Genomic DNA, 26,912 nt, shown 5'->3' on the forward strand with positions numbered 1-26,912 from the left:
TACCCATGCCATAATGCTGCCTCCACCATGTTAGACCGATAATGTGATCCATACGCTTTGGCTCAGCAGCCGTTTCTCTCTTTTTCCATACTTTCCCTTCCCCTCATTCTGCTACAAGTTAACCTTGATTTCATCTTCCCAAAGATTTTTTTTGTTTTGTTTACAGAACTGTGCCGGCTCTTTTAGATGTTTTCTGGCAAACTGTAATCTGACCTTCCTGGTCTTAAGCATAATCAGTGGTCTGCAACTCTCTGCATTTCCATTCATGATTGTAGACTTTTAAAGCGATGCACCTGCCTCCCCAAGAGCGTTGTGTATTTGGTTAGATGTTAAGTTATTTTTCTTAACCACTGAAATTATCTGTGTCTGTGGTCTTTCTGGCCTTTTGGTGCTGCTGAGCTGCTCAGTGCATTCCTTCTTTTTAACAATGCACCATATTGTTGATTTGGCCTCGCCTAAAGTCTTTTTTTTTTAACTTTTGAAGCCCTGAAAATGGCAGACTGTGTATAAAAATGGCTGTAATTCTTAAACAGTTGATGCTAAATTGTCATGAAACACCCTGAATTAAAGGTGAAAGTCTGCAGTTCAGTCATGCAGGCAGAGGCAGGAATGGATCTCGATTAAAGTGGATGAACTGACTAGTTAAATGGGACTGTACAGTATATGACAAAGAGAGAGACACCGTGATTGCGCTTGAGAGTTTGTTCATGTGTGGGTGCTGTCGGCTTGCTCTGATGCAACAGTGACCCTGACCTGGATAAGCATCTCATTACAGGGATGGACACATGGTTGTATGAATGAATGAATGTGTGACCTCATTTTTTTTTTTTCCAAACACCAGGTGAGAGAAAGAGCTCAAGATCAAGAGACAATGAGATAAAGACAAAACTGCTTCTGACAGATGTCCCGGATCAAACTGCTTACCTAATTTTATTTGAACCCTGCACTGTCACAACATTAAACACTGACCCACTTTAATAACCGGCTGATATTTGCTGTGCTAATGTTTAACAATTTAGGAAGTCAATTAGTTTTATTTGGTTTTATTCCACTTTATTAAATTCATCTTTAATTTTAATATTTATGATTACTGTTTTTTTTTTAATTTAATTTGTACTTAATTAGCTCATTTATTTAATTTTAATTTATTTAATTTAATTTAATTTATTTATTTTACTTTTTAAAAATTTTTTTATTTAACTGAGCTCCTTCCTTTGCATAGTTTTTAACTTAATCCATGTTTATTTCCTGTGCTTTTCCCTGCCATCTAATTCTCATTGTTTATTACCCTATTAACTCCTCTAATGCATTCTTGCTTTGTGCATTATTCTTCTTATTTAAGCTTTTAGTCTTATAGCTTTTGTGTAATTTCTGGCTGCTGTACTAAAGGAATTTCCCAACTTTTAGGATTAATGAAGTACATGTCACATGCTGCTCTATGCCATCATCAAGCTGCAGTGTGTATCGTCAAAACTATTCAGTTATTACAAAGCTTGCTGTCATGCATTCACTCTCACAGAGAATGGAAATAAGTGGAAGTAGTTTCACTCTGTCAACCTTTTTATTCTTCTATCAATTGATATGTCTGGATGAGTAGAGGCTCAGGAAAAAAAAATAAACTATTGTAAGTGTGCAAAAACGTGATCTCATATGTAACCACAAACTGAAGCACAGAAGTGCCAAAACATGTTTGAGGCACGCTTACCACATTGCAAATTGTAGGCATTAAATTAACCACAATTAATCAAGCATCAGGGTTTCCTGATAACTAAGCGGTGAAAGTATCATAACTGCAGCAGCTCTGAAGGGATATTCTCCGGGTCATAATGGAAGATGGTCAGCTAATTTCTTTTTTAAATAATTTGTTCATACAATGTGTTTCTTTCTAATATCCGTGCCTAAAGTGAAGTCTCTTCAGTCCATTTAGAAATTCATTTCAAATAATTCAGCAGCAGTCTCTGCTAGGGCCATAACCTGTGCATTGCTTAAGCAGTTTATTGAGCAAACACACCCATATTTGGTTGTAGTTTCTCAAACGTCATAATATACTGAGGTTTTTTAAATGGTTTTGGACTGCAGACCTGACTAAAAACATAAAGTTAAAAAAAAAAAAAGATATCTAGGAGAACCCACTGAATTTTGAGGAAGCACTATGCTCTAAAGTTGTTGAAAATCCATTGATTAACCTCAGGAGTGGTACACTGACATTTAAAAATATTAGCAGCAGAGTCAATGTTTTTTTTTTTTGGCTTGCTTAATCCCTCACACCATTAGCCACTACTTTATACTTCCCAGCATTTCCAGGGCCAAACGCTAAGCCTACATCCATTACAGGACACCTGTAGGGCCACCATATGAGTCATGTTCTATTTACAAGGCAGCTGTGGAGTTAGTTCTCTATTTTTAGGAACATCTGCCCTTATGACTGGCTATTTTTGCGCACATCTGGTTTCAGCATGACTGTGCAGATGTTTGGGAATTCAGCACATTCCTGCATCCCGCGGCCCCCTGGGGTGCCCGCACCGTTGGTATCACCTAATTGATGCCTTCTTCGGCTGCCGGTGACGTCGCTCCAATAGCATCGCGCCATGAAGAAAGCCCCCCACTCTCTCCACTCCAATTCGCATGCACTTTACGCAGCCACTGCGCTGCCGCTCACACGGCAACCGGCAGCAAAAACTACTGTCCTCACCGGCAAATTCACCGCAGAACTACGCGTGCATCTACACTTTAAAAGTGCCTGGCAAAACCAGAAAACAATGCACAACAATGGAGAGCCAAAAAAAGTTACATAACACCATGTGAGAGATTCCCACACGGGCTAGGCGATGTGAGGAGGCGTTTACTCCGTACCAGTCTGGTGCTGCCATCGCTAAAAATATCGCGGAGATGAGCAGTGACAGCTGTCAATCCTGCCTTTGTCGCCACAGTCCAAAAATCTACCAAGAAGCCATCTGTACTGGAAGCTTAGGCATGCAAAATAAACTACAAGTGCGTGCTGGTTGTGAATGGTTGCCGGACCCAGCCGCTTTGGAAATTAGGTGGATACCTTAGGGACCACATCGTCCACATCTAACGTAAATGGTAACTTAGGACACGCCACATGAGCCTGTCTTTGAATACAAATACACAGCCCGTGCCATATGTCCACGGTCTGTACCGCCGACGCACCGGCAGCAGCGCTGGTGTCACACAGAGAGGGACCCGCTGTCAGTAAACAAACCCCGGCAAACAAACACTTCACGTCCACGCTTTCGCCGCCGCCGCCCCTCTTACCTGCGATGCTGACCCGCTTTATCCTTCTTTCCCTTCGGCCTCCTCTTTCTAGCCTGGATGGCCATCACTGCACGGTCGGAGGTTACGTTCATTCACAGCCACAACCGAGCCCGGGGAAGGGTGTAGGAGGAAAGGGGGGGGGGGGAGAACAAACACACACCATCAGCAAGGCTGGCTGGCTGGCTGGCACGGGTCATGCAGCGTCGTTTTGCACACCGTGATAGGCTACGTACACCCATAACTTCCGCCACCTTTTATATGAAACGCCACCGGGAGTGGGTTTAGCGTAGCTAAGTTAGAGGCTGAGTTATACGCACCTTTCCTGGAGCTCATGTTTCCTCCTCTTCCCTCAGCAGGAGCTGGCAGCGCGGCAGCAGCAGCCGGATCCCCTCCGCCTCTCTCTGAATCACTCACTCACACTAACCTCTCCACCTTTGGATGACACGCACGCCCTCTGTCGTTTGAAACAGGCATTGCATGCAGACCTGCGTGAACCAGCGACGCACAATCCTTTGAAACAGTATAAACAAATAAACAAATGTATATAGTTTCAACGTCAAACTAAATGAGCTAAATATCTTTATTTGAACTATCTAGGCTTTTGTGTAATAGCATGCCAGTGATGGATTTCATTTAGAAAACAAAATAAAAATGAACTGTTCTAACTTGATAAATTATGAAATGACTGAAATGAGGAGTTGGCCTGAACTGCTGACAGTTAAATTAAAAACAGCATATTAGCAGATATCCCAGCATCCCCAAGACACTGTTCTTTTTTGTAGCAGAAAGTTGCTTTTTGTCTTTAATAATGTTAAGCTATGAAGGATTTTAGGGAGTACATCCTCTGCCAGGCCAGCGCTTTAGTCATAGCATCGTATTAAAAGCTTCTGATTGGGTTCACTTGCTTGTACCATGTGTAAGTTGTCTATGGTGCCTCCTTGGAAAGGTTGCTCTTTGGATATTCTTACCTGGATAAATCAAGGACTCAAATACACTCGTAGCCACTTTAATACACTTTGCTAGTACTGGGTTGGACCCCTTTTTGCTTTTAGAACTGCCTTAATTCTTCATGGTGCAGATCCAGGAAGGAGGCCCATATTGACATGATAGCATAACACGGTTGCCGCAGATTTGTCAGCCATGATGTGAATCTCTCGTTATACCACATAGCAAAAATACTGCACATATAGGCTGCGGTGTTCAAACAATGGTCAGATGTTTAAGGGGCCCAACGCCTTAAGGGAAAATATCCGCCCTACCATGACACCACCAACACCAGCCTGAACCACTGATAAAAGGCAGGATGGATCCATGTTTTCATGCTGTTTACATCAAATTTTGATCCTACCAGCTGAAATGTCGCAGCAGAAATCGAGACTTATCAGACCTGGTAATGTTTTCCCAATCCTCTGTTGTCCAGTTTTGGTGAGCTCATGTGAATTATAACCTCAGTTTCCTGTTCTCAGCTGACAGGAGTGGCACCCGGTGTGGTCTTCTGCTGCTGTAGCCCATCTGCTTCAAGGTTCAACATGTGTGTTCAGAGATGCTCTTCTGCATACCTTGATTTTAATAAGTGGTTATTCAAGTTACTGTTGGCTTCTATCTAAGCAGTCTGACTGTTCCTCTCAGACCTCTGGCATAAACAAGGCAAACTGCCGCAGGTACGGCAACAAAGTTTGTTTGTTTTGGCTTGGGCCACTGAAAAGGCACCGCTGGGATTCGAACCCAGGATCTCCTGTTTACTAGACAGGCGCTTTAACCAACTAAGCCACGGCGCCGCTGAGTTGCATTTTACCTTGTTGAAAAAAAAAAAAAATATATATATATATATATATATATATATATATATATATATATATGAAAAATAGGACAATATTAACAATAATAATAATAATATATACTGTACAGAAATATACCAGTTTTGGGTTCACTTGAAAAATGGTGTGCCTGTGTGTTGAACCTTGAACAGGACAGGCTATTTACAATATACTATATGTTATCATACAATATGTGCATGCTATTGATTGTGGTTTTGTTGGGAGCAGTGATGGTTATAGAGTCTTAGAGCTGCTGGGAGGAAGGATCTGCGGTAACACTCCTTTGTGCATTTAGGGTGCAGCAGTCTGTCACTGAAGGAGCTCTCCAGTTCAGTAAGAACTTCATGCATGGGGTGGGAGACCTTGTCCATCATTGATGTTAATTTGGTCAGAGTCCTTCTGTCTCCCACCACCTGCACTGGGTCAAGAGGACATCCTAGGACAGAGCTAGCCTTCTTGATGAGCTTATCTAACCGCTTCCTCTCAGCTGCAGACAAGCTGCTGCTCCAACATACTGCTGCATAGAAGATGGCTGATGCTACTACAGAGTCGTAGAAGGTCTTCAGGAGTGTCCCCTGCACTCCAAAAGACCTCAGCCTTCTCAGCAGGTAGAGTCTGCTCTGACCCTTCCTGTAAAGCGCATCAGTGTTGTGAGTCCAGTCCAGTTTATTGTTTAGGTGAACACCCAGGTACTTATAAGAGTCCACTATCTCAGTGTCCACTCCCTGGATGTTCACCGGTGTCAGTGTGGTGAGTCTGCGCCTACGGAAATCCACCACCAGCTCCTTGGCTTTAGCAGCGTTGATCAGGAGGTGGTTCTGCTGGCACCAGTCCACAAAGTCCTGAGTCCACTGTCTGTACTCTGCACCATCCTCATCTGTGATGAGGCCAACTACGGCAGAGTTGTCAGAGAACGTCTGCAGATGGCAGCGTGGGGAGTTGATGGAGAAGTCTGCAGTGTAGAGGGTGAAGAGGAACAGTGCCAGCACAGTTCCCTGTGGGGCCCCCGTACTGCAGACCAGCCTGTCAGAGACACAGCCCTGTGTCCTTACGTACTGTGGGCGGTCAGTGAGGTAGTCCAGTATCCAATGGGACATGTGGTGGTCCACTCCTGACAGCTCCAGCTTGTCCCTCAGAAGTCTTGGCTGGATGGTGTTGAAAGCACTGGAGAAATCAAAGAACATGATCCTCACAGTGCTTCCCGGCTTCTCCGGGTGGGTCAGAGCACGGTGCAGGAGGTAGATGATGGCATCATCCACCCCGACGCCAGGCCGGTAGGCGAACAGCAGCGGGTCCAGTTTTCCAGAGGAAAGTCAGCTGCCTTGTGTGGAAAAAGAGTAGAAGATACAGAAACACAAAAAACACATCTAATACTAAACAACATGAGAAAAAAGCACGGAATTAGTACGGAGCTGCTGAAAGGGGCTTCTTGCTTGCGCGGAGCCAGAATTAAGAGTTTAATTTTAGAACAATAATTTTCATTGAATTTTTATGTTTAAAATGTTTACTGTCTCATTAGAATTCTCAATGTGTTGGTAGAATTCTTACTTTGGTGTGACAATTCTTAATTTGATCTTTCTTTAAGACATATCAATAGCATGGCAATATGGTCACGTCACTTTCAAATCCAGGTTCACTTCCTGCTGTCCCAGAAATAAAATTTCCCTCCACAACAAAAAAGCCTCTGACATTTTCCACCATCTGCAGCAACTTTTTATGCTTCTCCTCCAGAATCACATGATCTGTCTGTGACCTGTCATCATGGGTTTAATATCTTCCCATCCCTTTTGTTGCTCATTGTGTGTGTCTGTGATTTTTTTTCTGAGATAATTTGGTTAACTTGCAGCTCTTGTATTTAACAAGATCTGTAAGCCGGAATAACTATCTGCTCATGCAGGCTGATCCACAGGCTATCGGAAAACTGAGAAAGATGATAGCTGCAATAAAATAAAAACACATAGCATACCATGATGTTTTTGAGGGTCCAGCAGCAGGGCTCTGGAATCAAAGTCTCCATATCCTACAGCCAATACATCCTTACAGAGAGTGCACAACACAAGGAGAGGTTTAAATTAAGTCTTTCAAACAAAGATTAGTAATAGCAGAACCATTTTGTTACCGGGTTCTGCTTGTTCCAGGCCATGCTGGTAATGCAGTATCCTCTGGCGAACTCACAGCTGAATGTCCAGAGAAGTTTCAGTCGGAGCTAAGCTCTTCTCATCCTTCTTTTCATAGTATTTTCCAGGCTTCTCCATGCTGTCAGAGCCTTACACAGTCAATATTATGCTTAATAAAATATTTCATTAAATATGTTACCATGGACAGTTTAAACTATACAGTGAAAAAGTATTTGCACCTTTTTAATGCATTAGTTTTTTTGCATATTTGTTACTCAGAAATGTCTTTGTAACCCTTTCCAGACTGGCAGATGTCAATGATTTTGTTTCACAGCTGTGTCTTTAGATGGTGGCATGATTTAGCCTGCTTCACTTTGTCAGACAGGCTCTATTTAAGGGATTTCTTGCTTCAACATCTCCAGCAGTAATCAGGCCTCAGTGTGGCTCATGAAATTTAACTCAGCTTTTGCAAAATATATGGTTAATCAGTTAATTCATGATTTAACGGGGGGGGGGGGGGGGGGGCAATTATATAATATATATATATATATATATAATGAAGCCTTTCTAACATTCCAGACATTCGTAGCAAAAATGCCTCCCCAGCCTGCCTCTGTTATGTTAGTGCCGTCTGCGTTCCCCTGTGTCTGTCACCACAGCTGGTAACACCACATGTTTGATTTGGCAGAGTTTTATGCCAGATGCCCTTCCTGAAGCCATCCCAAAGGGGATTTGTGCCTGTGGCTAGAATTGAATCTGCAACATTTCGCTTGATAAGTGAATGTGTTAACACTACACGATGGAGTGACTGGCTTAAGGAAATGGTAAAACCAAATATTTTACACAGTGAACCAAGGCCTAGTATAAGATAAATAAGAATTATTTTGAACTCTAAATCATACAACATAAATGGTTGTCTCTGTTTATAGCCCTGCAACAGACTGGTGACCTGTCCATGTTGTACCCCACCTCTCGCCCTGTGATAGCTGGGATAGGCTCCCCCTGTGACCCTGAATTGGATAAGCAGAAGAAGAAGGAAGGAAGGAAGGAAAAGGAAGGAAGGAAGGAAAAGGAAGGAAGTCGTGCAAACCTACTCTGGTAGAGTTCAGAAAGAGAGAGAGAAAGCAGATATGAGTGGAGCTTACCTTCCAGTGGGGGCAGCTGTCTATAACTTGGGCTGAAGGACATTCCTTTCCATAACAAATAAATTATTTGCTAATGACTCCGACAGAAGAAGTTCCTCCTCTGGGTTTAAAATGATTCCACAAATCTGTATTTCTGACAGTGAGCTGATGGTACTGCCTGAGAAAAATAATTTATGAGAATATTATAAATGTTTATTTTTTTAGAAAACTATTTTAAATAAATGGCAGAAATAGGAATACCATCCAGAACACAAGAAGCACACTGAGAGCGCAAACCCCCGCCAAGGCAGCGCCATCTCTACTTTTAAGAGAATAGTATTGTATTTTCTATATATTCATTTTGTCTTCTTTGTTTTTTAAATGTACTTTAAGAGCTTTGTGGTGCAATAAAAATAAAAAGATAAGGGTAGCATGACAGATATCTACTTTGATTACACAAACATTAGGAGTAAGTAATGGATTATAGGCATTGATGTGCGAATAACTGGACACTAATAATTTGAGCTCATTTTATAATATACTTATATTTTAAATATATACATATACTGTATACTACAGTATATTTCTACTACAGAATATTTCTACAGCTCATTTTCTTTCTCTTGACAACACTTTCTTTGAAGATAAAGCAAATTTTGGGGGTCAACTTGAAAGAAAGGCAGATGTGAAATATAAAATTGAGGTCAGAGGTCAAATGTGACATATTTGGATGCAAACTATAATGTGATAATTAGAATACCCATACACCACTATCATTTCCTAAATGTTGCCAATACAAACAAAGGCAGCATAATTTTAAGCATTAAAGATAAAAGACATTTTATGAAAGTTTGACCTTGAAGCAGAGGTCGGCGATCCACAGTAACGTGATATTTAGGATCCGCACATATCATTCCCTACATGCCTATTTGTTGTCAAAAATAACAATAGTAGTAGGAAGCTCTATATAGCTTTATTATCACTTTGACCTTCAGATTAATGCAGTGACCTTGAAAGAGAGTTTGAAAATATTCAGGTAACACACTCTTTGATACATGCTATTCAATTTTTGTCTTAAAAAACACACAAACACAAACCAACCAACAAAAAAAACCAAAACAGACTACCCACTCACATTACTGCAGCTGCATCATCATCATCCCCTGAGATTATGGTGAGGGTTATGTCCAGGGGCGTTAATAGTATCTGTTTCAGTAAGTAAGATGTAATCGCGTTCATCCGTCTTCTCTATTGCACACCGTTCCCCATCATCTCCCTTCACTGGCAACTCTGACACACGACAAAAGAAAAAAAGCCTAATTAAAATAAATACCACAAAGACAATATGCAGTAATTTTAACTGCACCATGGTGGATATAGAAATATTTATGATTTTACAAGTAAGCACTAAAATGTAAATGAAGGGCCACATTAGTGCAACTGAAATTGAATTTTAAACAAAGGGCAACATTACTAAAAGAAAGAGAAAATAATTATAATGATAAACATAATGAGAAGATATATTTTTTTAAAAATGAAAAATAATCACGTGGAGGTAGATGTCTCAGTCCAAGCAGAATATCCTCAGTCTCTGCAGTCAATGAGTCTTGGGTAGATGCTCTGGAAAGACTGCTCAATAAATGCTACACATGCACATACATATTCAATATTTATGTTGCATATAATTTTCATTGCCACCCTCACTGTACCACTTTACTAATTTTGCCTCTTATTCCTCCTTAAATCACCACCAGATCTGCCATTTGATAATAAACTTGATTTCTATAAGACCTTACAAAAACTAAAACCACAAAAAACATGAAAACAAAGATTAAAAGAAAAAGAGGACAACAGTAAAACATTCAAAATGTCTTATATAAGCCAGTTTAAACAGATGGGTATGGTAACACGGGAGACACTAAGGACAAAACACAGGGGCGAGACTAGGACAGAAAGAAAATACAAAAGTTCACATTACAAGGCAGTGCAGGGGGACCTGCCAGATCCGGATGTCGTCAAAGTCAGTAAGCTATACAAGGACTTCTCAGCAGGCATTGCATGATATTATCTGTGTCAATGATTAACAAAGTGTTTAGATGCATATTTATACATTTACACATTAGGAAATGAAATGAAGATTCACAACATAAAAAGAAAAGAGAAAATGCAAAGTTATGCAGAACATGCAAATATTTACTGCATGAAGCAAAGATAACTCACCTAACATTTGCAGAATACTGTGTGTATGTAGTTGCATGTAGGAGATTTGAGGACAGAGCTGGAGCCACAGAGTACTTTGACTTTAAATATACTGAAGCTTCTACATTAAAATAAACATGCCCCCCACCTTAATCATTCGATAACTGTGAGGTGTGCAAGCTGACTGCTGGGTTCCTGCTAAACAGCAACTAAGCAATCATTGGTCAACTGATTGGTCAACTGATGACACTGGGTATTGTCATCACCCCATGAGAAAGGTGGGCGGACAACTTTGTGAATGGGATAACTCGAGAACCATGTGACCCAGGATGTTCAAATTCACACTATAAATGCATCGGCTAAAAATCTTAGACAAGTTCAAATCTCGGCAGCCTTGACCTCAAGGTATAGGTCAGAGGTCGGGTTTTCTGAAAATCTTATAAACGTGATGACTCGAGAAAAATCTCAGCTAAGATTTTCAAATTGGAGCCATAGATGCATCTACTAAACATCTTGGATGGGTTAGTTCTTACCATAAAAATGCCAATCACAAAAAGTGACGGTGTTCTGAGTGGATTATTATAATTTTATAATAATTTTATATAATTATTCCTGGTTCTTGAATAAAGGCACCGAGGCTCATGTGCACCCCAATAAGATCCACTGAGACCTGGTAATTATGTGAACTTGTACTTCAGGGGATTTGTGCCTCCTAAAGATTCTGCTGCTTGGAGGCTGAGGGGGAGCACTGGCAGCTGATAGGACCTTTTTTTTAACTGAGGAAAAAACTTGTTTATAAACACAAAAAGAAAACGAGGAACAGAGCACAGAATGTGAAATAAAGTCCTGTCCAGTTCCCGATCCACACTCCAGTCCAGTAGGTGGCCGTAAAGCGCCTCTGAGCTAGTCTGGCGACCGCAAATAAACCCAGAAGAAGAACATGAACCAGGAAAACCCATATACACACAGAGACACACACACACACACACACATACACACACGTGTGTAAGAAAAGCTGGCGTTCAATGCTGCCTGGTCCCTCCTGAATATCACCAGACGCAGGTAGTTTGAGTCGCAATATTGGGAAGAATAAAACGCCTTTTTTAATTGCTTTGCTTTTTTCAGCGACATTTGAGTTCAGGTTTACGTTAAACTGCGGTATTAGCTTGCTAATAAACGCACTAGCTTCTTCGCTAAGTTTTGAGTGGCAAGTAATCGGGTTTATTTTGTCTTTAAGCGCCTCCGTCAAGCTCGGATCCATTTGGAGGTCCCTGCAAGTGTTTGGCATTTGGAGAATAAGAAGCGTTTCTCGGATCCGCAGCCACAGCTACCTCAGCTCCACAGACGGTGAGTTGTTGGCATTGTTTTCTAGGCCATTAATGCCTTTTCAGTCTTTTTGTTACTACAGATAGTGAAATGTAGCGTTCACGGCTGTGCTTTGTCTTATGGAACCTTAGATTGCTTTGTAGAGTCATATATTAACCTGTAACCGATGTTATAGTATGTTATCAGTGCTGGTGACTTACACAAGCTTTAAACCTGACTGGTGCATCACTCCAAAGCGATGTGTTTTTCTCGCAGTGGTGTTTCAAAAGGATGCTTTAGTGTTGCACTTCCACAGTTTTGGTGAAGTCACAAATGTAAACATTTCTCAGGTTGTCCTTGTGGTCAAGGGGTTTGAGATGATGACCGTATAGAGTACGCATCACTGGTTTGTGTGTGGAAGAAGGGTTCCTGTCAGCTCTCATATGTTCACTACATAATAAAGGCAAAAATATGCCACCAACATTTATTTCACAGACTTCAGAAAGCTAATACACATTCACATTATTAAAGTATTAGTACTAGTTCTTGCTTAACTTAATTATTTTTAGTAACACTAGTACTTCTGCCAGTTAAACTACTTTTTGGATGTCAAATTAGTGGAATCCGTCCATCTATTTTCTGCCACGTATCTGGGTCTGGGTTGTGGTGGGCAGCAGAGACACCCAGACCTCCCTCTCTCCCTTTTTACCTCCTCAGGCTCCTCTTGAGGCCTTCCCAAGCCGGCTCAGAAACATAATCTCTCTAGCGTGCTCCTCCAGGGCCTCTTCCTATTTGGACACGCTCGAAACACCTCATCTAAGAGGATTCCAGGAGGCATCCAATTCAAATGCTGGAACCATTTCACTGGCTCCTTTCAGTGTGAAGGTGTAGCAGCTCTCCTCTGAGCCCCTCCCGAATTACCAAGCTCCTTATCCTGTTTCTAAGGGAGCACCTAGACGCCCTTAGGAGAAGCTCATTTCTGCCGCTTGTATCTGCAGTCGCACTCGTTTGGTCACTACCCACAGCTCGTGTTTATAGATGGAGGCCACATGCTCAGCTCTCTATTCACTGTGGCAGACTCGTACAGCATCCACATTACTACAGACACTACACCAAACTGTTAAATTAGTTTTTATTTAAAAAAAATAATAAAATAAAAAGCCACACGCACATCCACACCAAACATTAGCAGGAGTTGGGCTAAAAACAAGCAAACAGATGTTTTAAAAAAAAGAAAACTCTGAGAGTCTTAATGTATGTATTGCACTTCATGCTTTCTCTGTTTTTAACCATATTCCTTGTTGTTCCAGCTGTGCTCTAATGGCTGAGTCCGAGCCTGTGCACGTCCCCGTCCCAGTCGCAGAAAAGAGAGGGTGTCCGGAGGATGAAGAAGATGATACACCATCAAAGAAACCAAAACTTGAGAGTGATCATGAAAATGGGGGTCCTCCCAAGCAAGATGAGATGGATGAGCCTGAAGGGGAAGCAAGTGATGGAGAGGAGGATGGTGACACATTTGCTGACATGATGAAGCATGGGCTCACTGAGCTGGATGTCGGCATCCTAAAGTATGTCAGTGACCACGAGGGCTTCTCAGGAGTCTTGAAGGAAAGGTTTGTTCATCCTGCATAGGCTCCATAAAGGCCTTACAGAGTTTGCCTTATAATGAGCGTTAACAAATGATTTCTTGTGGTTTTTCACTCAGATATTCTGATTTTGTTGTGCATGAAATCAACAAAGAAGGCAAGATTGTGCATTTGGATGACCTCTCTGTCCCATCAGAGGCTGAGGTAACATCACTTCTTTTCTTCTGATTATTATTACACTTAGATGGCCATTAAGAGAAACCTTTTAACAAGTCTCAGATTAATCATGCAGACACACTTTATGTTGACAAAATAAAAGAAAACCCCAGAATGATACATGATACTTACTGTTTACTTTTCTTTTAGGATGCCCAAGAGGCTGAACAGCCACCAAAGGAATGTGACCTGCTAACTGAAGAGCAGAAAAAGCAGCTCGGAGAGCTGCAGCTCTTCAAGAACAAAGAGGGAAATGTCTCCATTGAGGTGAGTTAACAGGAGTGTAACACCCCCCCCAAATCATCCATTAACTAATTGAGAGCTTTACATAATGTTCTTATTCATTTATAGGTACTAGATGATACTAAAGAGAAGCGCACACTGCTTCACAAAGCCATCAAGACTCAGTTTCCTGGTTTGGAAACAAAGACGGAAGAAAAGGAAGGGCGCAAGTTTATAGTGGCTTACCATGCTGCTGGGAAAAAGGCTTTAGCAGGTATGTGGATGTCAGGATGTTAGACTGGTAAAAGAACCTAATGATCACTGCATGCCTACTTTACTTCTGCTTATATTTTATCTACTGCAGTGCACGTAGTCCGAGCAGTAAAATACAGTGCATGCACTTTTGCATAAGCATGATCAACACACCTGCATGATTCTGCTCAGACCTTCACTCAGTTTTTTTTTTTTTTTTTTTTTTTTTTTTTTTTGCCTAAACACCACAAAGGATGGTAGAGATTAGCAGAGACACACAGGTGCTTCAGAGAAAAAAGATAACAAGCTCTGCTGCTCCTTATAAATAGCACACTTCACTCCGGGCCCATGCATGAGATCTCACCCCTGACGACCCACAGTCCATAAGAATCTCTTTCTTAGTAACATTATTCTATCCTCCTTTTGCTCTTCTCTGGTGGATAGAAGTCAAAGCAACTACAGGTAAGAACCTATTCTCCTCACAGCACCAGAGGAAATGGTTTAAACCCATGTGGAGTTAGGTTACATTTAGCTTATAATAAAAAACTGTGTTGTAAATTCAGCTTAAATATAGTATGCCCATCTTGCTTTGCAAGATAGAGACTGGATCTGAGAGAGCGAGAACAATTCTGATTTAAAGCTGAGGTAACTGCTCAGATATGTTTGGATGTACAGAATCTATAATGGGTATTTCTGTAATGTTGGGGGCTTTCAAAGCACATGGTATATTTGAATATTATTATTATTAAAAAAAAAATCTCTGTTTTTCATCACAACATTTTTCTGTCTCCACAAAAGCTCCAAGGAAACACTTTTGGCCCAAAAACCGTGGCAGCTTCTGCCACTTTGTTCTGTACAAGGAGAACAAAGACACCATGGATGCTATCAACGTGCTTTCAAAGTTCCTCAGGTTGGGGTGTTGTTTAGTTTGTTTTGTAGAAGATGATTATCATTCATTGATAAAAGAGACAAACGGACACACTAACAGATGTATGAAATGTCTTTTGCAGTTAAGAACTGCCCTATGTATAATGATGGATGTCTCCCTAGGCTTAGACCCAACATGTTTTCCTACATGGGAACCAAGGACAAGAGAGCCATTACTGTGCAGGAGATAGCAGTGCTCAAGTGAGTGTTATAACACAAACCCCGTCCAGTTATTAGCATACAAATATTCTCCTGTTTTCGTTTTTTGTTTGTTCTCTTGATTATTTTAGATGTGTATTTTTGTTGATGGTAAGTAATCTCTTGCACAGGATCATTAATTAAAGTGACATTTTCACTCTTCTCTTAGGATCACTGCAGAGAGGCTGGCTCACCTCAACAAGTGCCTCATGAACCTCAAGCTCGGAAACTTCTGCTACAAAAAACACCCTCTAAAGCTCGGGGAACTGCAGGGAAACCATTTCACTGTGGTGATCAGGTCAGCAGATAACATATACAGTCATTGAGATATATATTTTTCCCAGAAATTCACTGTTTGTAGATATGTTTGTCCCAATAATTCTTTGTATGTTAATGCATAGATTCCAGAAATAGATTTTAAAAGCACCGCAATTGCTTCTATTGGCGGTTTCTTCCTGTTAAAAGGTCTTTAATACTACCATGGACTGAATTTTTACTTTTTTTTTTTTTTTAAGGCAAGCTGGTTAATGGCAGAATGGCTCATTGTTTTTTTCCTTTGTGTTTCCAAATCAGGAACATCACAGGAACAGATGAGCAGGTTCATCAGGCAATGACATCCCTCAGGCAGACAGGATTCATCAACTACTACGGCATGCAGCGTTTCGGAACAACAGCCGTGCCCACGCATCATGTTGGCAGGTAAAGTCATGACATGGAGATACTTGCATAAATTATGATATGACTGCAAACTGTAGTGTTTTCCCTCATTGTGTCTGGGACAGGGCAATTCTGAAAAACGACTGGAATGAGGTGGTGGATTTAATTCTGAAACCCCGTCCTGGCGGTAATAAGCTTTTTTTTTTTTTTTTTCTTCTCTCTCGTTGTCTCTACCTTTAAGGTGGTTGGAAAAGTCGTTGAAACTTCCCATTGTCGCAATTGTCTTTTACAGCAGAGAAAGAATTTCTGGTCCGCTGCAGGGAAGAGTGGGCAAAAACTCAGGATCCGGAGGCGGCGCTGAAAAAGCTTCCCAACAAGCGCTGTGTGGAAGGACAGCTACTGAGAGGCCTGTCTGCGTATGGCAAGAAAAACATTGTCACTGCATTTGGACTGGTTGGTTTTCTGTTGCAGCACCAAAGACTTTGTCTTCAGTATTCCACAAATTTATCTTCCTTGTTTTTTGTTTTTTTAAAGTTACTCACAAAACAGCTTAGTCAGGGATTCAGCCGTGCCTCTAGCTTTAACGCTCACTCTTTTACTCATCTTTAGATCCCCCGTAACAACCGCCTGATGTACATCCACAGCTACCAGAGCGTAGTGTGGAACACCATGGTGAGCCGCAGAATTGAAGCCTTCGGCCTGAAGGCTGTGGAGGGAGACCTGGTGCTCAGAGGAAGTAAGGAGTTTGCATTTAAATCAGCTGCTTAATGCTGATTATTAAAGTAGGTCAATGCCTGTAAATTGTGGTTTTTAACCTGGATTTTGTACTGGCTAATAATGAGATACAAAGTGTCTTCTAACAGTCTTTAACTATGTTGTGATTTTTTTTTTTTTACCCCATTTAAAATGACTATTTGCTTCTTTTGTTTTTCCTTAAAATTTAGAAGTTGATGTTATGTTATATGTTCCCAAAGCCACAGCTCACGTGCTTTCTGCAGAGGAGGCAGAGAGCCACTCCATCCACGACACTGTGATGCCACTTCCAGGGTTTGATGTCATCTACCCCACACACCACGGTAAGAGACGTCTATGTATAATTTAGAGTTGGGTTTTTACAACATCTTACACAAAATGTGCAAAATTAAATTTGGGTTGTTTGAACATGAATCTAAAAAAACAAACAAACAAAAAAAAACCCAATGTAAAAATGGTAACACCCGTTCCTCTTTATTGCCCATACAGTTTTTTTTTTTTGTCATCCTAAATAAATAAATGTCAAAATGATTTTAACATTTCTGAAGGAAAACAGAGGAATCTGAGTGCTCTAATAAAATAAGAACTGACATAAATTAAACCTACAACAGAAGAGAAAATCGTTTTGTCATGCCTGTTTTTCCTTTAGTCGGTGAAGGTTACAGAGAGCTGCTCGCTGCAGACGGCCTGGACATCGACAACATGAGGCACAAAGTGAAGGACTACTCTCTGGCTGGAGCCTACAGGCGCGTCATCATCAGACCCACTGATGTCAGCTGGTTAGCAGACCTTTCACTGCCTTTTTTCAGATGATACCGTGCACAGCATGTTTTATTTTAAGGAGCAGAATTACTAAGTCAAACATCGGTGATTATACTGTAATTGTGTACTGCATTTACTGGAATACATTCTTGAACTGTTGATCTCTTTACTGTAATACTACATCTCACAGTATATATTTTTTTTGCTGTTCTGTGCAGGGAAGTCATTCATTATGATGACCCCAGGGTGTCGCTGGTGCATACTGATTTTGAGAAACTGGAGAGCAAACCTGCCCCGGTCTTCAACAAAGGTAAACCTGTTTTTAAGGTTTAGTTTCATCCTCACACATTTGTGATTGTGCGTCTGTGGATGCATTTTGAGCTTAGACGTAGGTCACGTGTGCATGAACCCATTTTATTTCCTAGGGATTACAATATGAGATCATTTTAAGGGCAGCTCAGAGGTCTTCAGAAAATAGATTTTATACTGCATATATAATGTCGAACAATCAAAAGCATGAATGATTTATTTTAGTGCTTTTGTTTACCACCTGTGTAAATGTTACTGCTCTCCATCCTCCTGACAGAGGGGAAATATCGGGCTCTACGGATGGAGTTCTCCCTGCCTCCCTCGACCTACGCTACTATGGCAATCAGAGAGGTCCTCAAGTTGGACACTAGCATCAAGAAACAGACGCAGCTCAACACCACCTGGTTTAACTGAGACCGCAACACTTTCAGGCATAAACTGGACAGAGGCTATTTACTGTTGTATTTTTTTAAGTCATGTGTAGTATGAGTGTGAGAGGATTTGGGTTTATACGAACCCAAACGGAATTTCTTTGAACTACAAAGAGCAACCGTTTATTATTATTGAACTTTTTTTAATGGTTTTATTTGCTCTGAAAGCTTGTTGTGCTGCAGCGATTTAGAGTATATTGACAGTGATTTAAATATTCAGTGTGCTTTCAGGGCGCTCACACATACAGTAGTCCCTGCTGCTGTTGCTGGTTTGTACAGATTTTTTTTTTTTTTTTTTTTTTTTAGCTTTAAGCCAACAGCAGAAATTGAAAGTTTGTTGTTTTTGTTGGGTTTTTTTTGTTTTGTTTTTTTGTTTTTTTTGAGAAAATAAATTAAAATTGTTGAGAGAATCAACAGTATGTCTTAAAAAAAAAAACAGAATTATATTTTAATTAGTTTTTTTTCTTCCACTTCTGAAAGTGGTAATAAAGCTGTTACCTCTCTGAGCCTTTCCCTCTGTAAGTTAAATGAATGCAAAGATTACAGTTACACTGTCTCCCTCTAGTGGTTGTCAGAGCAAATATCAGGATGCTCTGTCAAACGTGGTATGGTGGCATTTGCCAACTGGCAGGATACATGTGCGCACTCAGATTCATGTGGTTACTAGATTTTGTTCTGGGTTTGGAAACGTTTTCTTCTGTTTTTGGTTTGATACTGAAAGCTATCATGTCTGACTTTCTCCACCAAAAGAAGAGAACCGATCCTGACTAGTGATCATATCGGAAACATGAAGTTTTAGTAGAAGAAACCCTATTCTATTTTTTTTTTAAATTCCACTGGATTTAAATGCAGCCAAGCTTGTGTAGTTGACATTTAATGGTACCAAGAGTAAAGAATATTAGTATTCGATATGATGATCTGAGAAATGCTGCAAATAAAACTGAGGTGCAGGTCAGTACTAAAGTTAAAAAAGCTGTATGCAAAAATGTGAAACCATTTGTTTTATGTCTGTATTAAACTTCAGGCGGAGTTTCCAGCAATCGCATTGATGAGCAATTTGAGTGCAAGCTTGTAGGCCATGAGGTTTTCATCATGTACTGCACTTAAGCAGCCTCTTAATGCACTGCATTAAATACATACTCAACCTCCTTTGACCTATGCTGCTATGGCAACTGGGTAGGCCTCAAGATATTTACTTGCTTGCGAGGCTGTATGCTTTTTAGGGTGCTCACACCTACAGTAATCATTCCTCATCCATAAATGTGAACTTTTTAGTCTTGTCATCTCTGGTTCTCTAGAGAAGGTATTTAGGTAAATAATCAGACTGTAAAGATTACATCAACACTGTCTCCCTCTAGTGGCTGTCAGAGCTAAATACCCTTCATCCGTATCAGTCTGCTGCTGGTCTGAAGCAATGGTGACCTGTGCCACCAGGAAGAATCCGTCTGCCCTCAAACTAATGGGATTGCTAGACATGTCTACAGGTTTGGATGATTTACTGTTTTTATGTTGTAACATTGTTTCAGTATTGTAACCTATTATATCACCTGCACCCCACAAACTAAAGAGACCATACCCTGACTGCTGCACTGAACACAAGAATAATACTGAAACACTACTGTAAGAAAATGCATTAAGGGTCACGGTATACTGACATTATTGCAGAGCTAATATGAGTGACATAACTCAGGAAAAAAAAAAGCTGCTTCTTGCTGACAAAAATAAAACATTTTTACAGCCTGAACATTGGTAGATTAACCCTTTGGTCTGTCATAAAGCTCACTGAGAACACAGGCTCCAGTGTGTTACTGAGTATGGGGCATTAAAATGACAAACTAGGCGTCCCTTCATCTTCACACCTGACAGTCAGCATCTCGTGTGTGCACACAATCGCACACATTTGCACACGTGCAGTCCACCCAGGCTAATAAAAACATTATCTGCAGCACCAGGCGATCCATGTATAATATATTTTTCTTGTCTTACCAAAGTACAATTTACAAAAGACAGCATGACTGATTTGGTAGCAAAGTCAAGACCAAAACGCAGCTGTGTGGTGGCTATGTGGAAACTCACAAGTGTGTCTAGCGTTGCCCCAAACTTTAACAAATTCAGTTGTGTAATTCCAAACTTTACTGAGCTAAATGACATCTCATGAAAAAAAAACAAAAAAAACATCCTCTGGGAGGAGACGGGGCATACCTGGCTGCACAATATCAGCATGCCACAAACAGGGTAGTAAATGATGCACACAATGTATAGCTGCTTAATGAGCATATTGAACTGGCATGACTTTTACACGTATCGATCTTTGTGTTATTTTAATGAATCGATAAATGCAATTATGACGGTGTATGATATGATTATGGTACAAGTTACCCTAAAATAGCTTAATTTATGTGAAGCAGTAAACAGAGATAGTGATGATGACCAGAAGGACAACATAGATGATCATGTAGACTGACATATCATTCTTCACATCTTGCATTGAACCAACCACCCACTCCCCTTTCCCAAACTTGATCTGTGGAAGAAACAGAGTGAAAATCTTATTTGCACAAACTCTCCATGACTGTGCTGTAGAGGAGGCAGGGATACAATCTGAATAATTGCCCTCAATTCTGCTAAATCAGGAGTTTAAAGGCTTTTTCTAAATGAATAAATTAAATTGGTTACTTAAAGTTACTCAGTTGATACCACCACACTTTTACAACATTTTCAGAAGACTAATTTTACAGTGTTGTAGCTTCTTGTACAGTGTGGAGTGTCATGGTGTGCCTGCTGGCTCTGCGGTGTGCCCTTTTGTTTAGCTGCTCTCTCTCCCGTCTGTTGTATCTCCTCACTCTTGTGTTTTCCACACTGAAGCACACATGTTCGTAATCTGCTCGTCTGGTGGCTTCTTAAGCAGAGCAGTTGCCTTCAGTCAACACTGGATTGTCTTGTAATGCATGTTAGTGACTTTGGCGCAGTTTCCTGTTTGAGAAGTTTGTTGGAAGTACCTATCTGCTCATCCAAGCTGGTTTCTCCTCACAGATACACCTGGCGTTCCCAGACAGCAGGAAAAAGAGTGTGAGGATCTAACGCTGGATGTGTCTGTGTTTGGATTTTCCCCTGCCTGCCTGCCTGTGAGGGCGAGCTGGAGTGTGTGGATTATTTCCCAGTGGAGACTGCCCCACCTCCAGAGCCCCTACAATGTTTTCTTGGACTGTAAATAAACTGTTAAAGCTTTCAGTCCAAGTTGGCGTTTTGGGGTCCATTAGCTAGCTGAGCCATGACAGAAACAATTTACACACTAGTGTGTGGATCATCCCATTTCTAATGCAGTTAAACAAGTTTGCACTTTTGTGTAAAGGGCGTGACACACCCAGTTGTAGAAAAAGTTCAGGTTTTATCACTTTGACACATTCCACAGTTTGATTTCTGACTATATGAATCCCTCAACAAGTTTTTGACTTCTTTCTTTCATCCAGTTTGAGTTCAATAAACCTACAACGCTGATGCTCCAGACCTCAAACTAACCTAATGTAATGCTGCTTTTGACCCACAAAATACTTTGGAGCTCTGCTTGTTAGTAAGAAGATGTTTGTAATCATATATTATCCATCTGGCATGATCAATTTGCATTAAGTAGCACAATGTGACACTAAAACACAGGAGTGAGTGATGCTAAAAATGGGCTTCTGCATGTGTGTGTAGAAATTCACTTAAACATCACAAGTGATTTATGCTCAATGATTTTGTTAAGAAACACCTGTGAAAAGATTAGTGACAAAGCTCATGTAATGTGACATTAAAGCCAATTTCCTGTTAAAATCCTGGACGTTTCTAAGTGACCCCAAAGATTTGAGCAGTAGTGTGTATTGTATGCATGTATGTGATGAGGATTTTGTTTCAAAGATCAGAATTTTTGAACTCTGTCTTTCAGGAAAACTTGAGTTGAAGTGTTTGAAGGCTGATAGCAAACTGTCCCTAACAAGTCCACTTTATTGCATGCTCATTTTCTGTGATTAGTGGTGCATAGGTGTTTAAGAAGTGCATGTTGTTGATGCTTATTAATCTGTCATGCTTATTAGTGGCTCATGCTTGCTTAAAGCCTATGTCTGTACTTGACCACAGAGGCAGAGCATCATTCAATCCTGCCAGCTGCCTCTCTTGGCAGCATTTTGAGGATGACAGACTCCACTTTCTCTGCAGGAAGACAGCTCATAACTTTTTAACAGTCTCTCCCTGTACTGATGCTCCTGTATCATCTGCACTAATCAATAATCACAGTGCAATCTACACCACAGCTCAAAAGTTTGAAGTTAATTAGAAAGGTTCAGTTTTCTGAATGAAATTTGTCTTTATGTTAACACTAAACCAACCATTAATGTAAAGAAATATATAATTGCTTCATTGTGAGACTGATCCTAAACTCTGAATAACTTTGAATGGAATATCTACTAATATCCAGATTTTGAGAGCAGTTTCAATCAGTCTCTCCTGTGTTCCAGTGGTACATTGTGGTACCTAATGCAAGTTTTTCCTGTTAAAGTCCAGCTTATCAGTCAGAAAACCTTTTTCCAAACACATTAGCACAGACCAACACAACTGTAGTGATCAAACAAACAATACATGTACACATTAGTGTGTGGATCATTAATTAAACCCAGGATACTCAAGCTCCAGACCCCAAACTAAGCTTATACAATGCTGCTTTTGATCAGCACAGTCGTATTCAGTTGTGGTAATGTACTTGCAGCTAACCAGGGCTCACCTACTTTGACCTGCACTGGTTCCAGGAGCCTGATTACCTATTGATTGATTTTCAGTGCTATGGAGGCATGTGTCAAATTCACTGAGCCTGTGCTCCAAAGCTACAAAGAAACCAAATTTCTCAACAGTACCATTAGCACTAAAGGAGGCCGAGGGTTCCTAAACATTTGACACATCCAGCAGAAGAAAACAAGGAAGAAACCCTCCTCCAGTTTTATTAGTACACACCAAAACTATCGTGCTGATTAAGAAAACAATCAATTTTGACACACTAGTGTGTGGATCATCCCATTTCTAATGCGATTAAACAAGTTTTCACTTTTGTGTAAAGGGCGTGACACACCCAGTTGTAGAAAACCATCCATCCATCCATCCATTTTCTTCCGCTTATCCGGGGCCGGGTCGCGGGGGCAGAAGCCTAAGCAGAGAAGCCCAGGCTTCCCTTTCCCCAGCCACCTCCTCCAGCTCATCCGGAGGGACCCCAAGGCGTTCCCAGGCCAGCCGAGATACATAATCTCTCCAGCGTGTCCTGGGTCTACCACGGGGCCTCTTCCCGGTGGGACATGCCCGGAACACCTCACCCAGGAGGCGGCCAGGAGGCATCCTAATCAGATGCCCGAGCCACCTCAACTGGCTCCTTTCGATGTGGAGGAGCAGCGGCTCTACTCTGAGCCCCTCCCGGATGGCCGCACTCCTCACCCTATCTCTAAGGGAGAGGCCAGCCACCCTTTGAAGGAAACTCATTTCTGCCGCTTGTATTCGCGATCTTATTCTTTCGGTCACTACCCAAAGCTCGTGACCATAGGTGAGGGTAGGAACGTAGATCGACCGGTAAATCGAGAGCTTCGCTTTTACGCTAAGCTCCCTCTTCACCACGACGGACCGGTGCAGCGTCCGCATCACTGCAGAAGCAGCCCTGATCCGCCTGTCGATCTCCCGTTCCCTTCTCCCATCACTCGTGAACAAGACCCCGAGATACTTGAACTCCTCCACTTGAGGCAAGAACTCGTTCCTGAGCCGGAGATGGCACTCCACCCTTTTCCGGCTGAGGACCATGGCCTCAGACTTAGAGGTGCTGATTCTCATGCCAGCCGCTTCACACTCGGCTGCGAACCGTTCCACTGCGAGCTGGAGGCCCCCCCCTGATGAAGCCAACAGAACCGCATCATCTGCAAAAAGCAGAGATGAGACTCTGAGGCCACCAAGGAAGAAGCCTTCCGCCACCTGGCTACGCCTAGAAATTCTGTCCATAAAAATTATGAACAGAATCGGTGACAAAGGGCAGCCCTGACAGAGTCCAACACCCACAGGAAACGAATCCGACTTATTACCGGCTATACGGACCAAGCTCTCACTGTGGTTGTACAAGGACTGAATGGCCCGCAACAATGGGCCAGACACCCCATACTCCCGCAGAACCTTCCAAAGGACACCCCGAGGGACACGGTCGAATGCCTTCTCCAAGTCCACAAAGCACATGTAGACTGGTTGGGCAAACTCCCACGCACACTCGAATATCCTTGAGAGGATAAAGAGCTGGTCCAGCGTTCCACGACCAGGACGAAAACCGCATTGTTCCTCCTGAATCCGAGGTTCAACTAACGGACGCACCCTCCTTTCCAGCACCCTGGCATAGACCTTACCGGGGAGGCTGAGGAGTGTGATTCCCCGAAAGTTGGAGCACACCCTCCGGTCTCCCTTCTTAAAGATGGGGGCCACCACCCCGGTCTGCCAATCCAATGGCACTGCCCCAGATCTCCACGCGATGTTGCAGAGTCGTGTCAACCAAGACAGCCCTACAACATCCAGAGCCTTCAGGAACTCAGGGCGAATCTCGTCCACCCCAGGGGCTCTGCCACCAAGGAGTTGTTTAACTACCTCAGTGACCTCACCCCCAGTGATGGTCAAGTCATCCCCCTCATCCCCAGACTCTGCTTCCACTACAGAAGGCGTGTCAGTGGGATTCAGAAGGTCCTCGAAGTATTCCTTCCACCGTCCGACTATAGCCTCAGTTGAAGTCAGCAGCACCGCCCCCCCCCGCACTATAAACAGTGTGAGTGAAGCACTGCTTTCCCCTCCTGAGTCGCCTGACGGTTTGCCAGAATGGCTTCGATGCCGTCCGAAAGTCTTTTTCCATAGCCTCACCGAACTCCTCCCACACCCGAGTTTTTGCTTTGGCCACTACCCGAGCTGCATTCCGCTTGGCCTGTCGATACCTGTCAGCTGCCTCCGGAGTCCCACAGGCTAACCAAGCCCGATAGGACTCTTTCTTCAGCTTGATGGCTCCCTTCACCTCCGGTGACCACCATCTGGTTCGGGGGTTACCACCACGACAGGCACCAACCACCTTGCAGCCACAGCTCTGAGCAGCAGCCTCAACAATGGAGGTGCGGAACATGGTCCATTTGGACTCAATGTCCTCACCCTCCCTCGGAATGCTGTCGAAGTTCTGCCGGAGGTGGGAGTTGAAGATCTCCCGGACTGGGGCTTCTGCCAGGCGTTCCCAGCGCACCCTCACAATACGTTTAGGTGCGCCAGGTCTGTCCAGCATCTTCCCCCGCCACCTGATCCAACTCACCACCAGGTGGTGATCAGTTGACGGCTCAGCTCCTCTCTTCACCCGAGTGTCCAAAACATACGGCCGCAGATCTGATGATACGATTACAAAATCGATCATCGACCTGTGACCTAGGGTGTCCTGGTGCCATGTGCACTTATGGACATCCTTGTGTTCGAACACGGTGTTTGTTATGGACAAACTGTGGTTTGCACAGAAGTCCAATAACAAAACACCATTCGGGTTCAGATCGGGCAGGCCGTTCCTCCCAATCACGCCCCTCCAGGTCTCACTGTCATTGCCCACGTGAGCGTTGAAGTCTCCCAGCAAGACTATGGAGTCACCAGATGGAGCACTCTCCAGCACCCCGCCCAGCAACTCCAAAAAGGGTGGGTACCCTGAACTGTCATTCGGCGCATAAGCGCAAACAACAGTCAGGACCCGTTCCCCAGCCCGAAGGCGCAGGGAAACTACCCTCTCGTCCACCGGTGAAAACTCCGACGTACAGGCAGCAAGCCGGGGGGATACAAGAATACCCACCCCAGCTCGCCGCCTCTCACCGAGGGCAACTCCAGACTGGAACAGAGTCCAGCCCTTCTCCAGGAGACTGGTTCCAGAGCCCAGGCCATGCGTTGAGGTGAGCCCAACTATATCTAGCTGGTATCTCTCAACCTCACGCACTAGCTCAGGCTCCTTCCCCACCAGAGAGGTGACATTCCATGTCCCAATAGCCAGTTTCGATAGCCGGGGATCAGTCCGCCAGGGCCTCCGCCCTCGGCCACCGCCCGACACACACTGCACCCGACCCCTACGACACCTCCTGCGGGTGGTGGGCCTGCAGGAGGGCGGGCCCATGTAACCTCTTCGGGCTGCGCCCGGCCAAGCACCACGGGCTAATGCCTGGCCACCAGACGCTCTCCCTCGAGCTCCCTCCCCAGGCCTGGCTCCAGGGTGGGGCCCCGGTAACCCTATCCCGGGCAGGGTAAACTGTTCCCTTGTTTTTTCACTCATAAGGGTCTTCTGAACCGCTCTTTGTCTGGACCCTCACCCAGGACCAGGTTGCCATGGGAGACCCTACCAGGGGGACAAGCCCCCAGACAACATAGCTCCTGGGATCATTGGGACACACAAACCCCTCCACCACGATAAGGTGGCGATTCACGGAGGAGTTGTAGAAAACATTCAGTTTTTATCACTTTGACACATTCCACAGTTTGATTTCTGACTATATGAATCCTTCAACAAGGTTTTGAATTCTTTCTTTCATCCAGTTTGAGTTAAACAAACCTACAAAGCTGATGCTCCAGACCTCAAACTAACCTAATGTAATGCTGCTTTTGACCCACAAAATACTTTGGAGCTCTGCTTGCTGGTAAGAAGATGTTTGTAATCATATATTAGCCATCTGGCATGATCAGTTTGCATTAAGTACCACAATGAGACACTAAA

At 42.7% G+C, this 26,912-nt stretch overlaps 2 protein-coding genes and 1 non-coding gene across 7 annotated transcripts in view; 1 reads left to right on the top strand and 2 right to left on the bottom strand.

Moving 5' to 3' along the window:
- Window positions 1–3,644, bottom strand: part of srpk2 (SRSF protein kinase 2) — a 68,848-nt gene extending 65,204 nt beyond the window's left edge. The window contains exons 1-2 of one of the 4 annotated variants that reach the window (XM_030732240.1): window positions 3,594–3,644; window positions 3,277–3,343 (exon numbers count right to left, since the gene is read on the bottom strand). In XM_030732240.1, coding sequence (XP_030588100.1) covers window positions 3,277–3,343; window positions 3,594–3,609 — 83 coding nt within the window. In that variant the 5' untranslated portion in view covers window positions 3,610–3,644. The remainder of the gene's footprint in view (window positions 1–3,276; window positions 3,344–3,593) is intronic. The other 3 variants (XM_030732239.1, XM_030732238.1, XM_030732237.1) reach the window with 3 other exon arrangements.
- A 1,336-nt stretch (window positions 3,645–4,980) lies between these two features.
- Window positions 4,981–5,054, bottom strand: trnat-agu (transfer RNA threonine (anticodon AGU)). Its single transcript has one exon. It is a non-coding gene; the product is annotated as a tRNA-Thr (tRNA).
- Window positions 5,055–11,459: 6,405 nt separating this feature from the next.
- Window positions 11,460–18,449, top strand: pus7 (pseudouridine synthase 7). Of its 2 annotated transcripts, XM_030731487.1 has the most exons (18): window positions 11,460–11,595; window positions 11,771–11,880; window positions 13,149–13,451; window positions 13,544–13,628; window positions 13,791–13,907; window positions 13,992–14,136; window positions 14,559–14,576; window positions 14,913–15,024; window positions 15,165–15,242; window positions 15,409–15,537; window positions 15,813–15,938; window positions 16,022–16,083; window positions 16,189–16,349; window positions 16,506–16,632; window positions 16,871–16,972; window positions 17,299–17,428; window positions 17,630–17,721; window positions 17,998–18,449. In XM_030731487.1, the coding sequence occupies exons 3-18, from the start codon at window positions 13,159–13,161 to the stop codon at window positions 18,132–18,134; spliced, it is 1,914 nt and encodes a 637-aa protein (XP_030587347.1). In that variant the 5' UTR covers window positions 11,460–11,595; window positions 11,771–11,880; window positions 13,149–13,158; the 3' UTR covers window positions 18,135–18,449. The 2 variants fall into 2 exon arrangements, with proteins under 2 accessions (XP_030587347.1, XP_030587348.1); XM_030731488.1 differs by lacking the exon at window positions 14,559–14,576.
- Window positions 18,450–26,912: the final 8,463 nt, after the last annotated feature.

The sequence above is a fragment of the Archocentrus centrarchus genome, chromosome 6 (genome assembly GCF_007364275.1).
Source record: "Archocentrus centrarchus isolate MPI-CPG fArcCen1 chromosome 6, fArcCen1, whole genome shotgun sequence".
Taxonomy (NCBI): domain Eukaryota; kingdom Metazoa; phylum Chordata; class Actinopteri; order Cichliformes; family Cichlidae; genus Archocentrus; species Archocentrus centrarchus.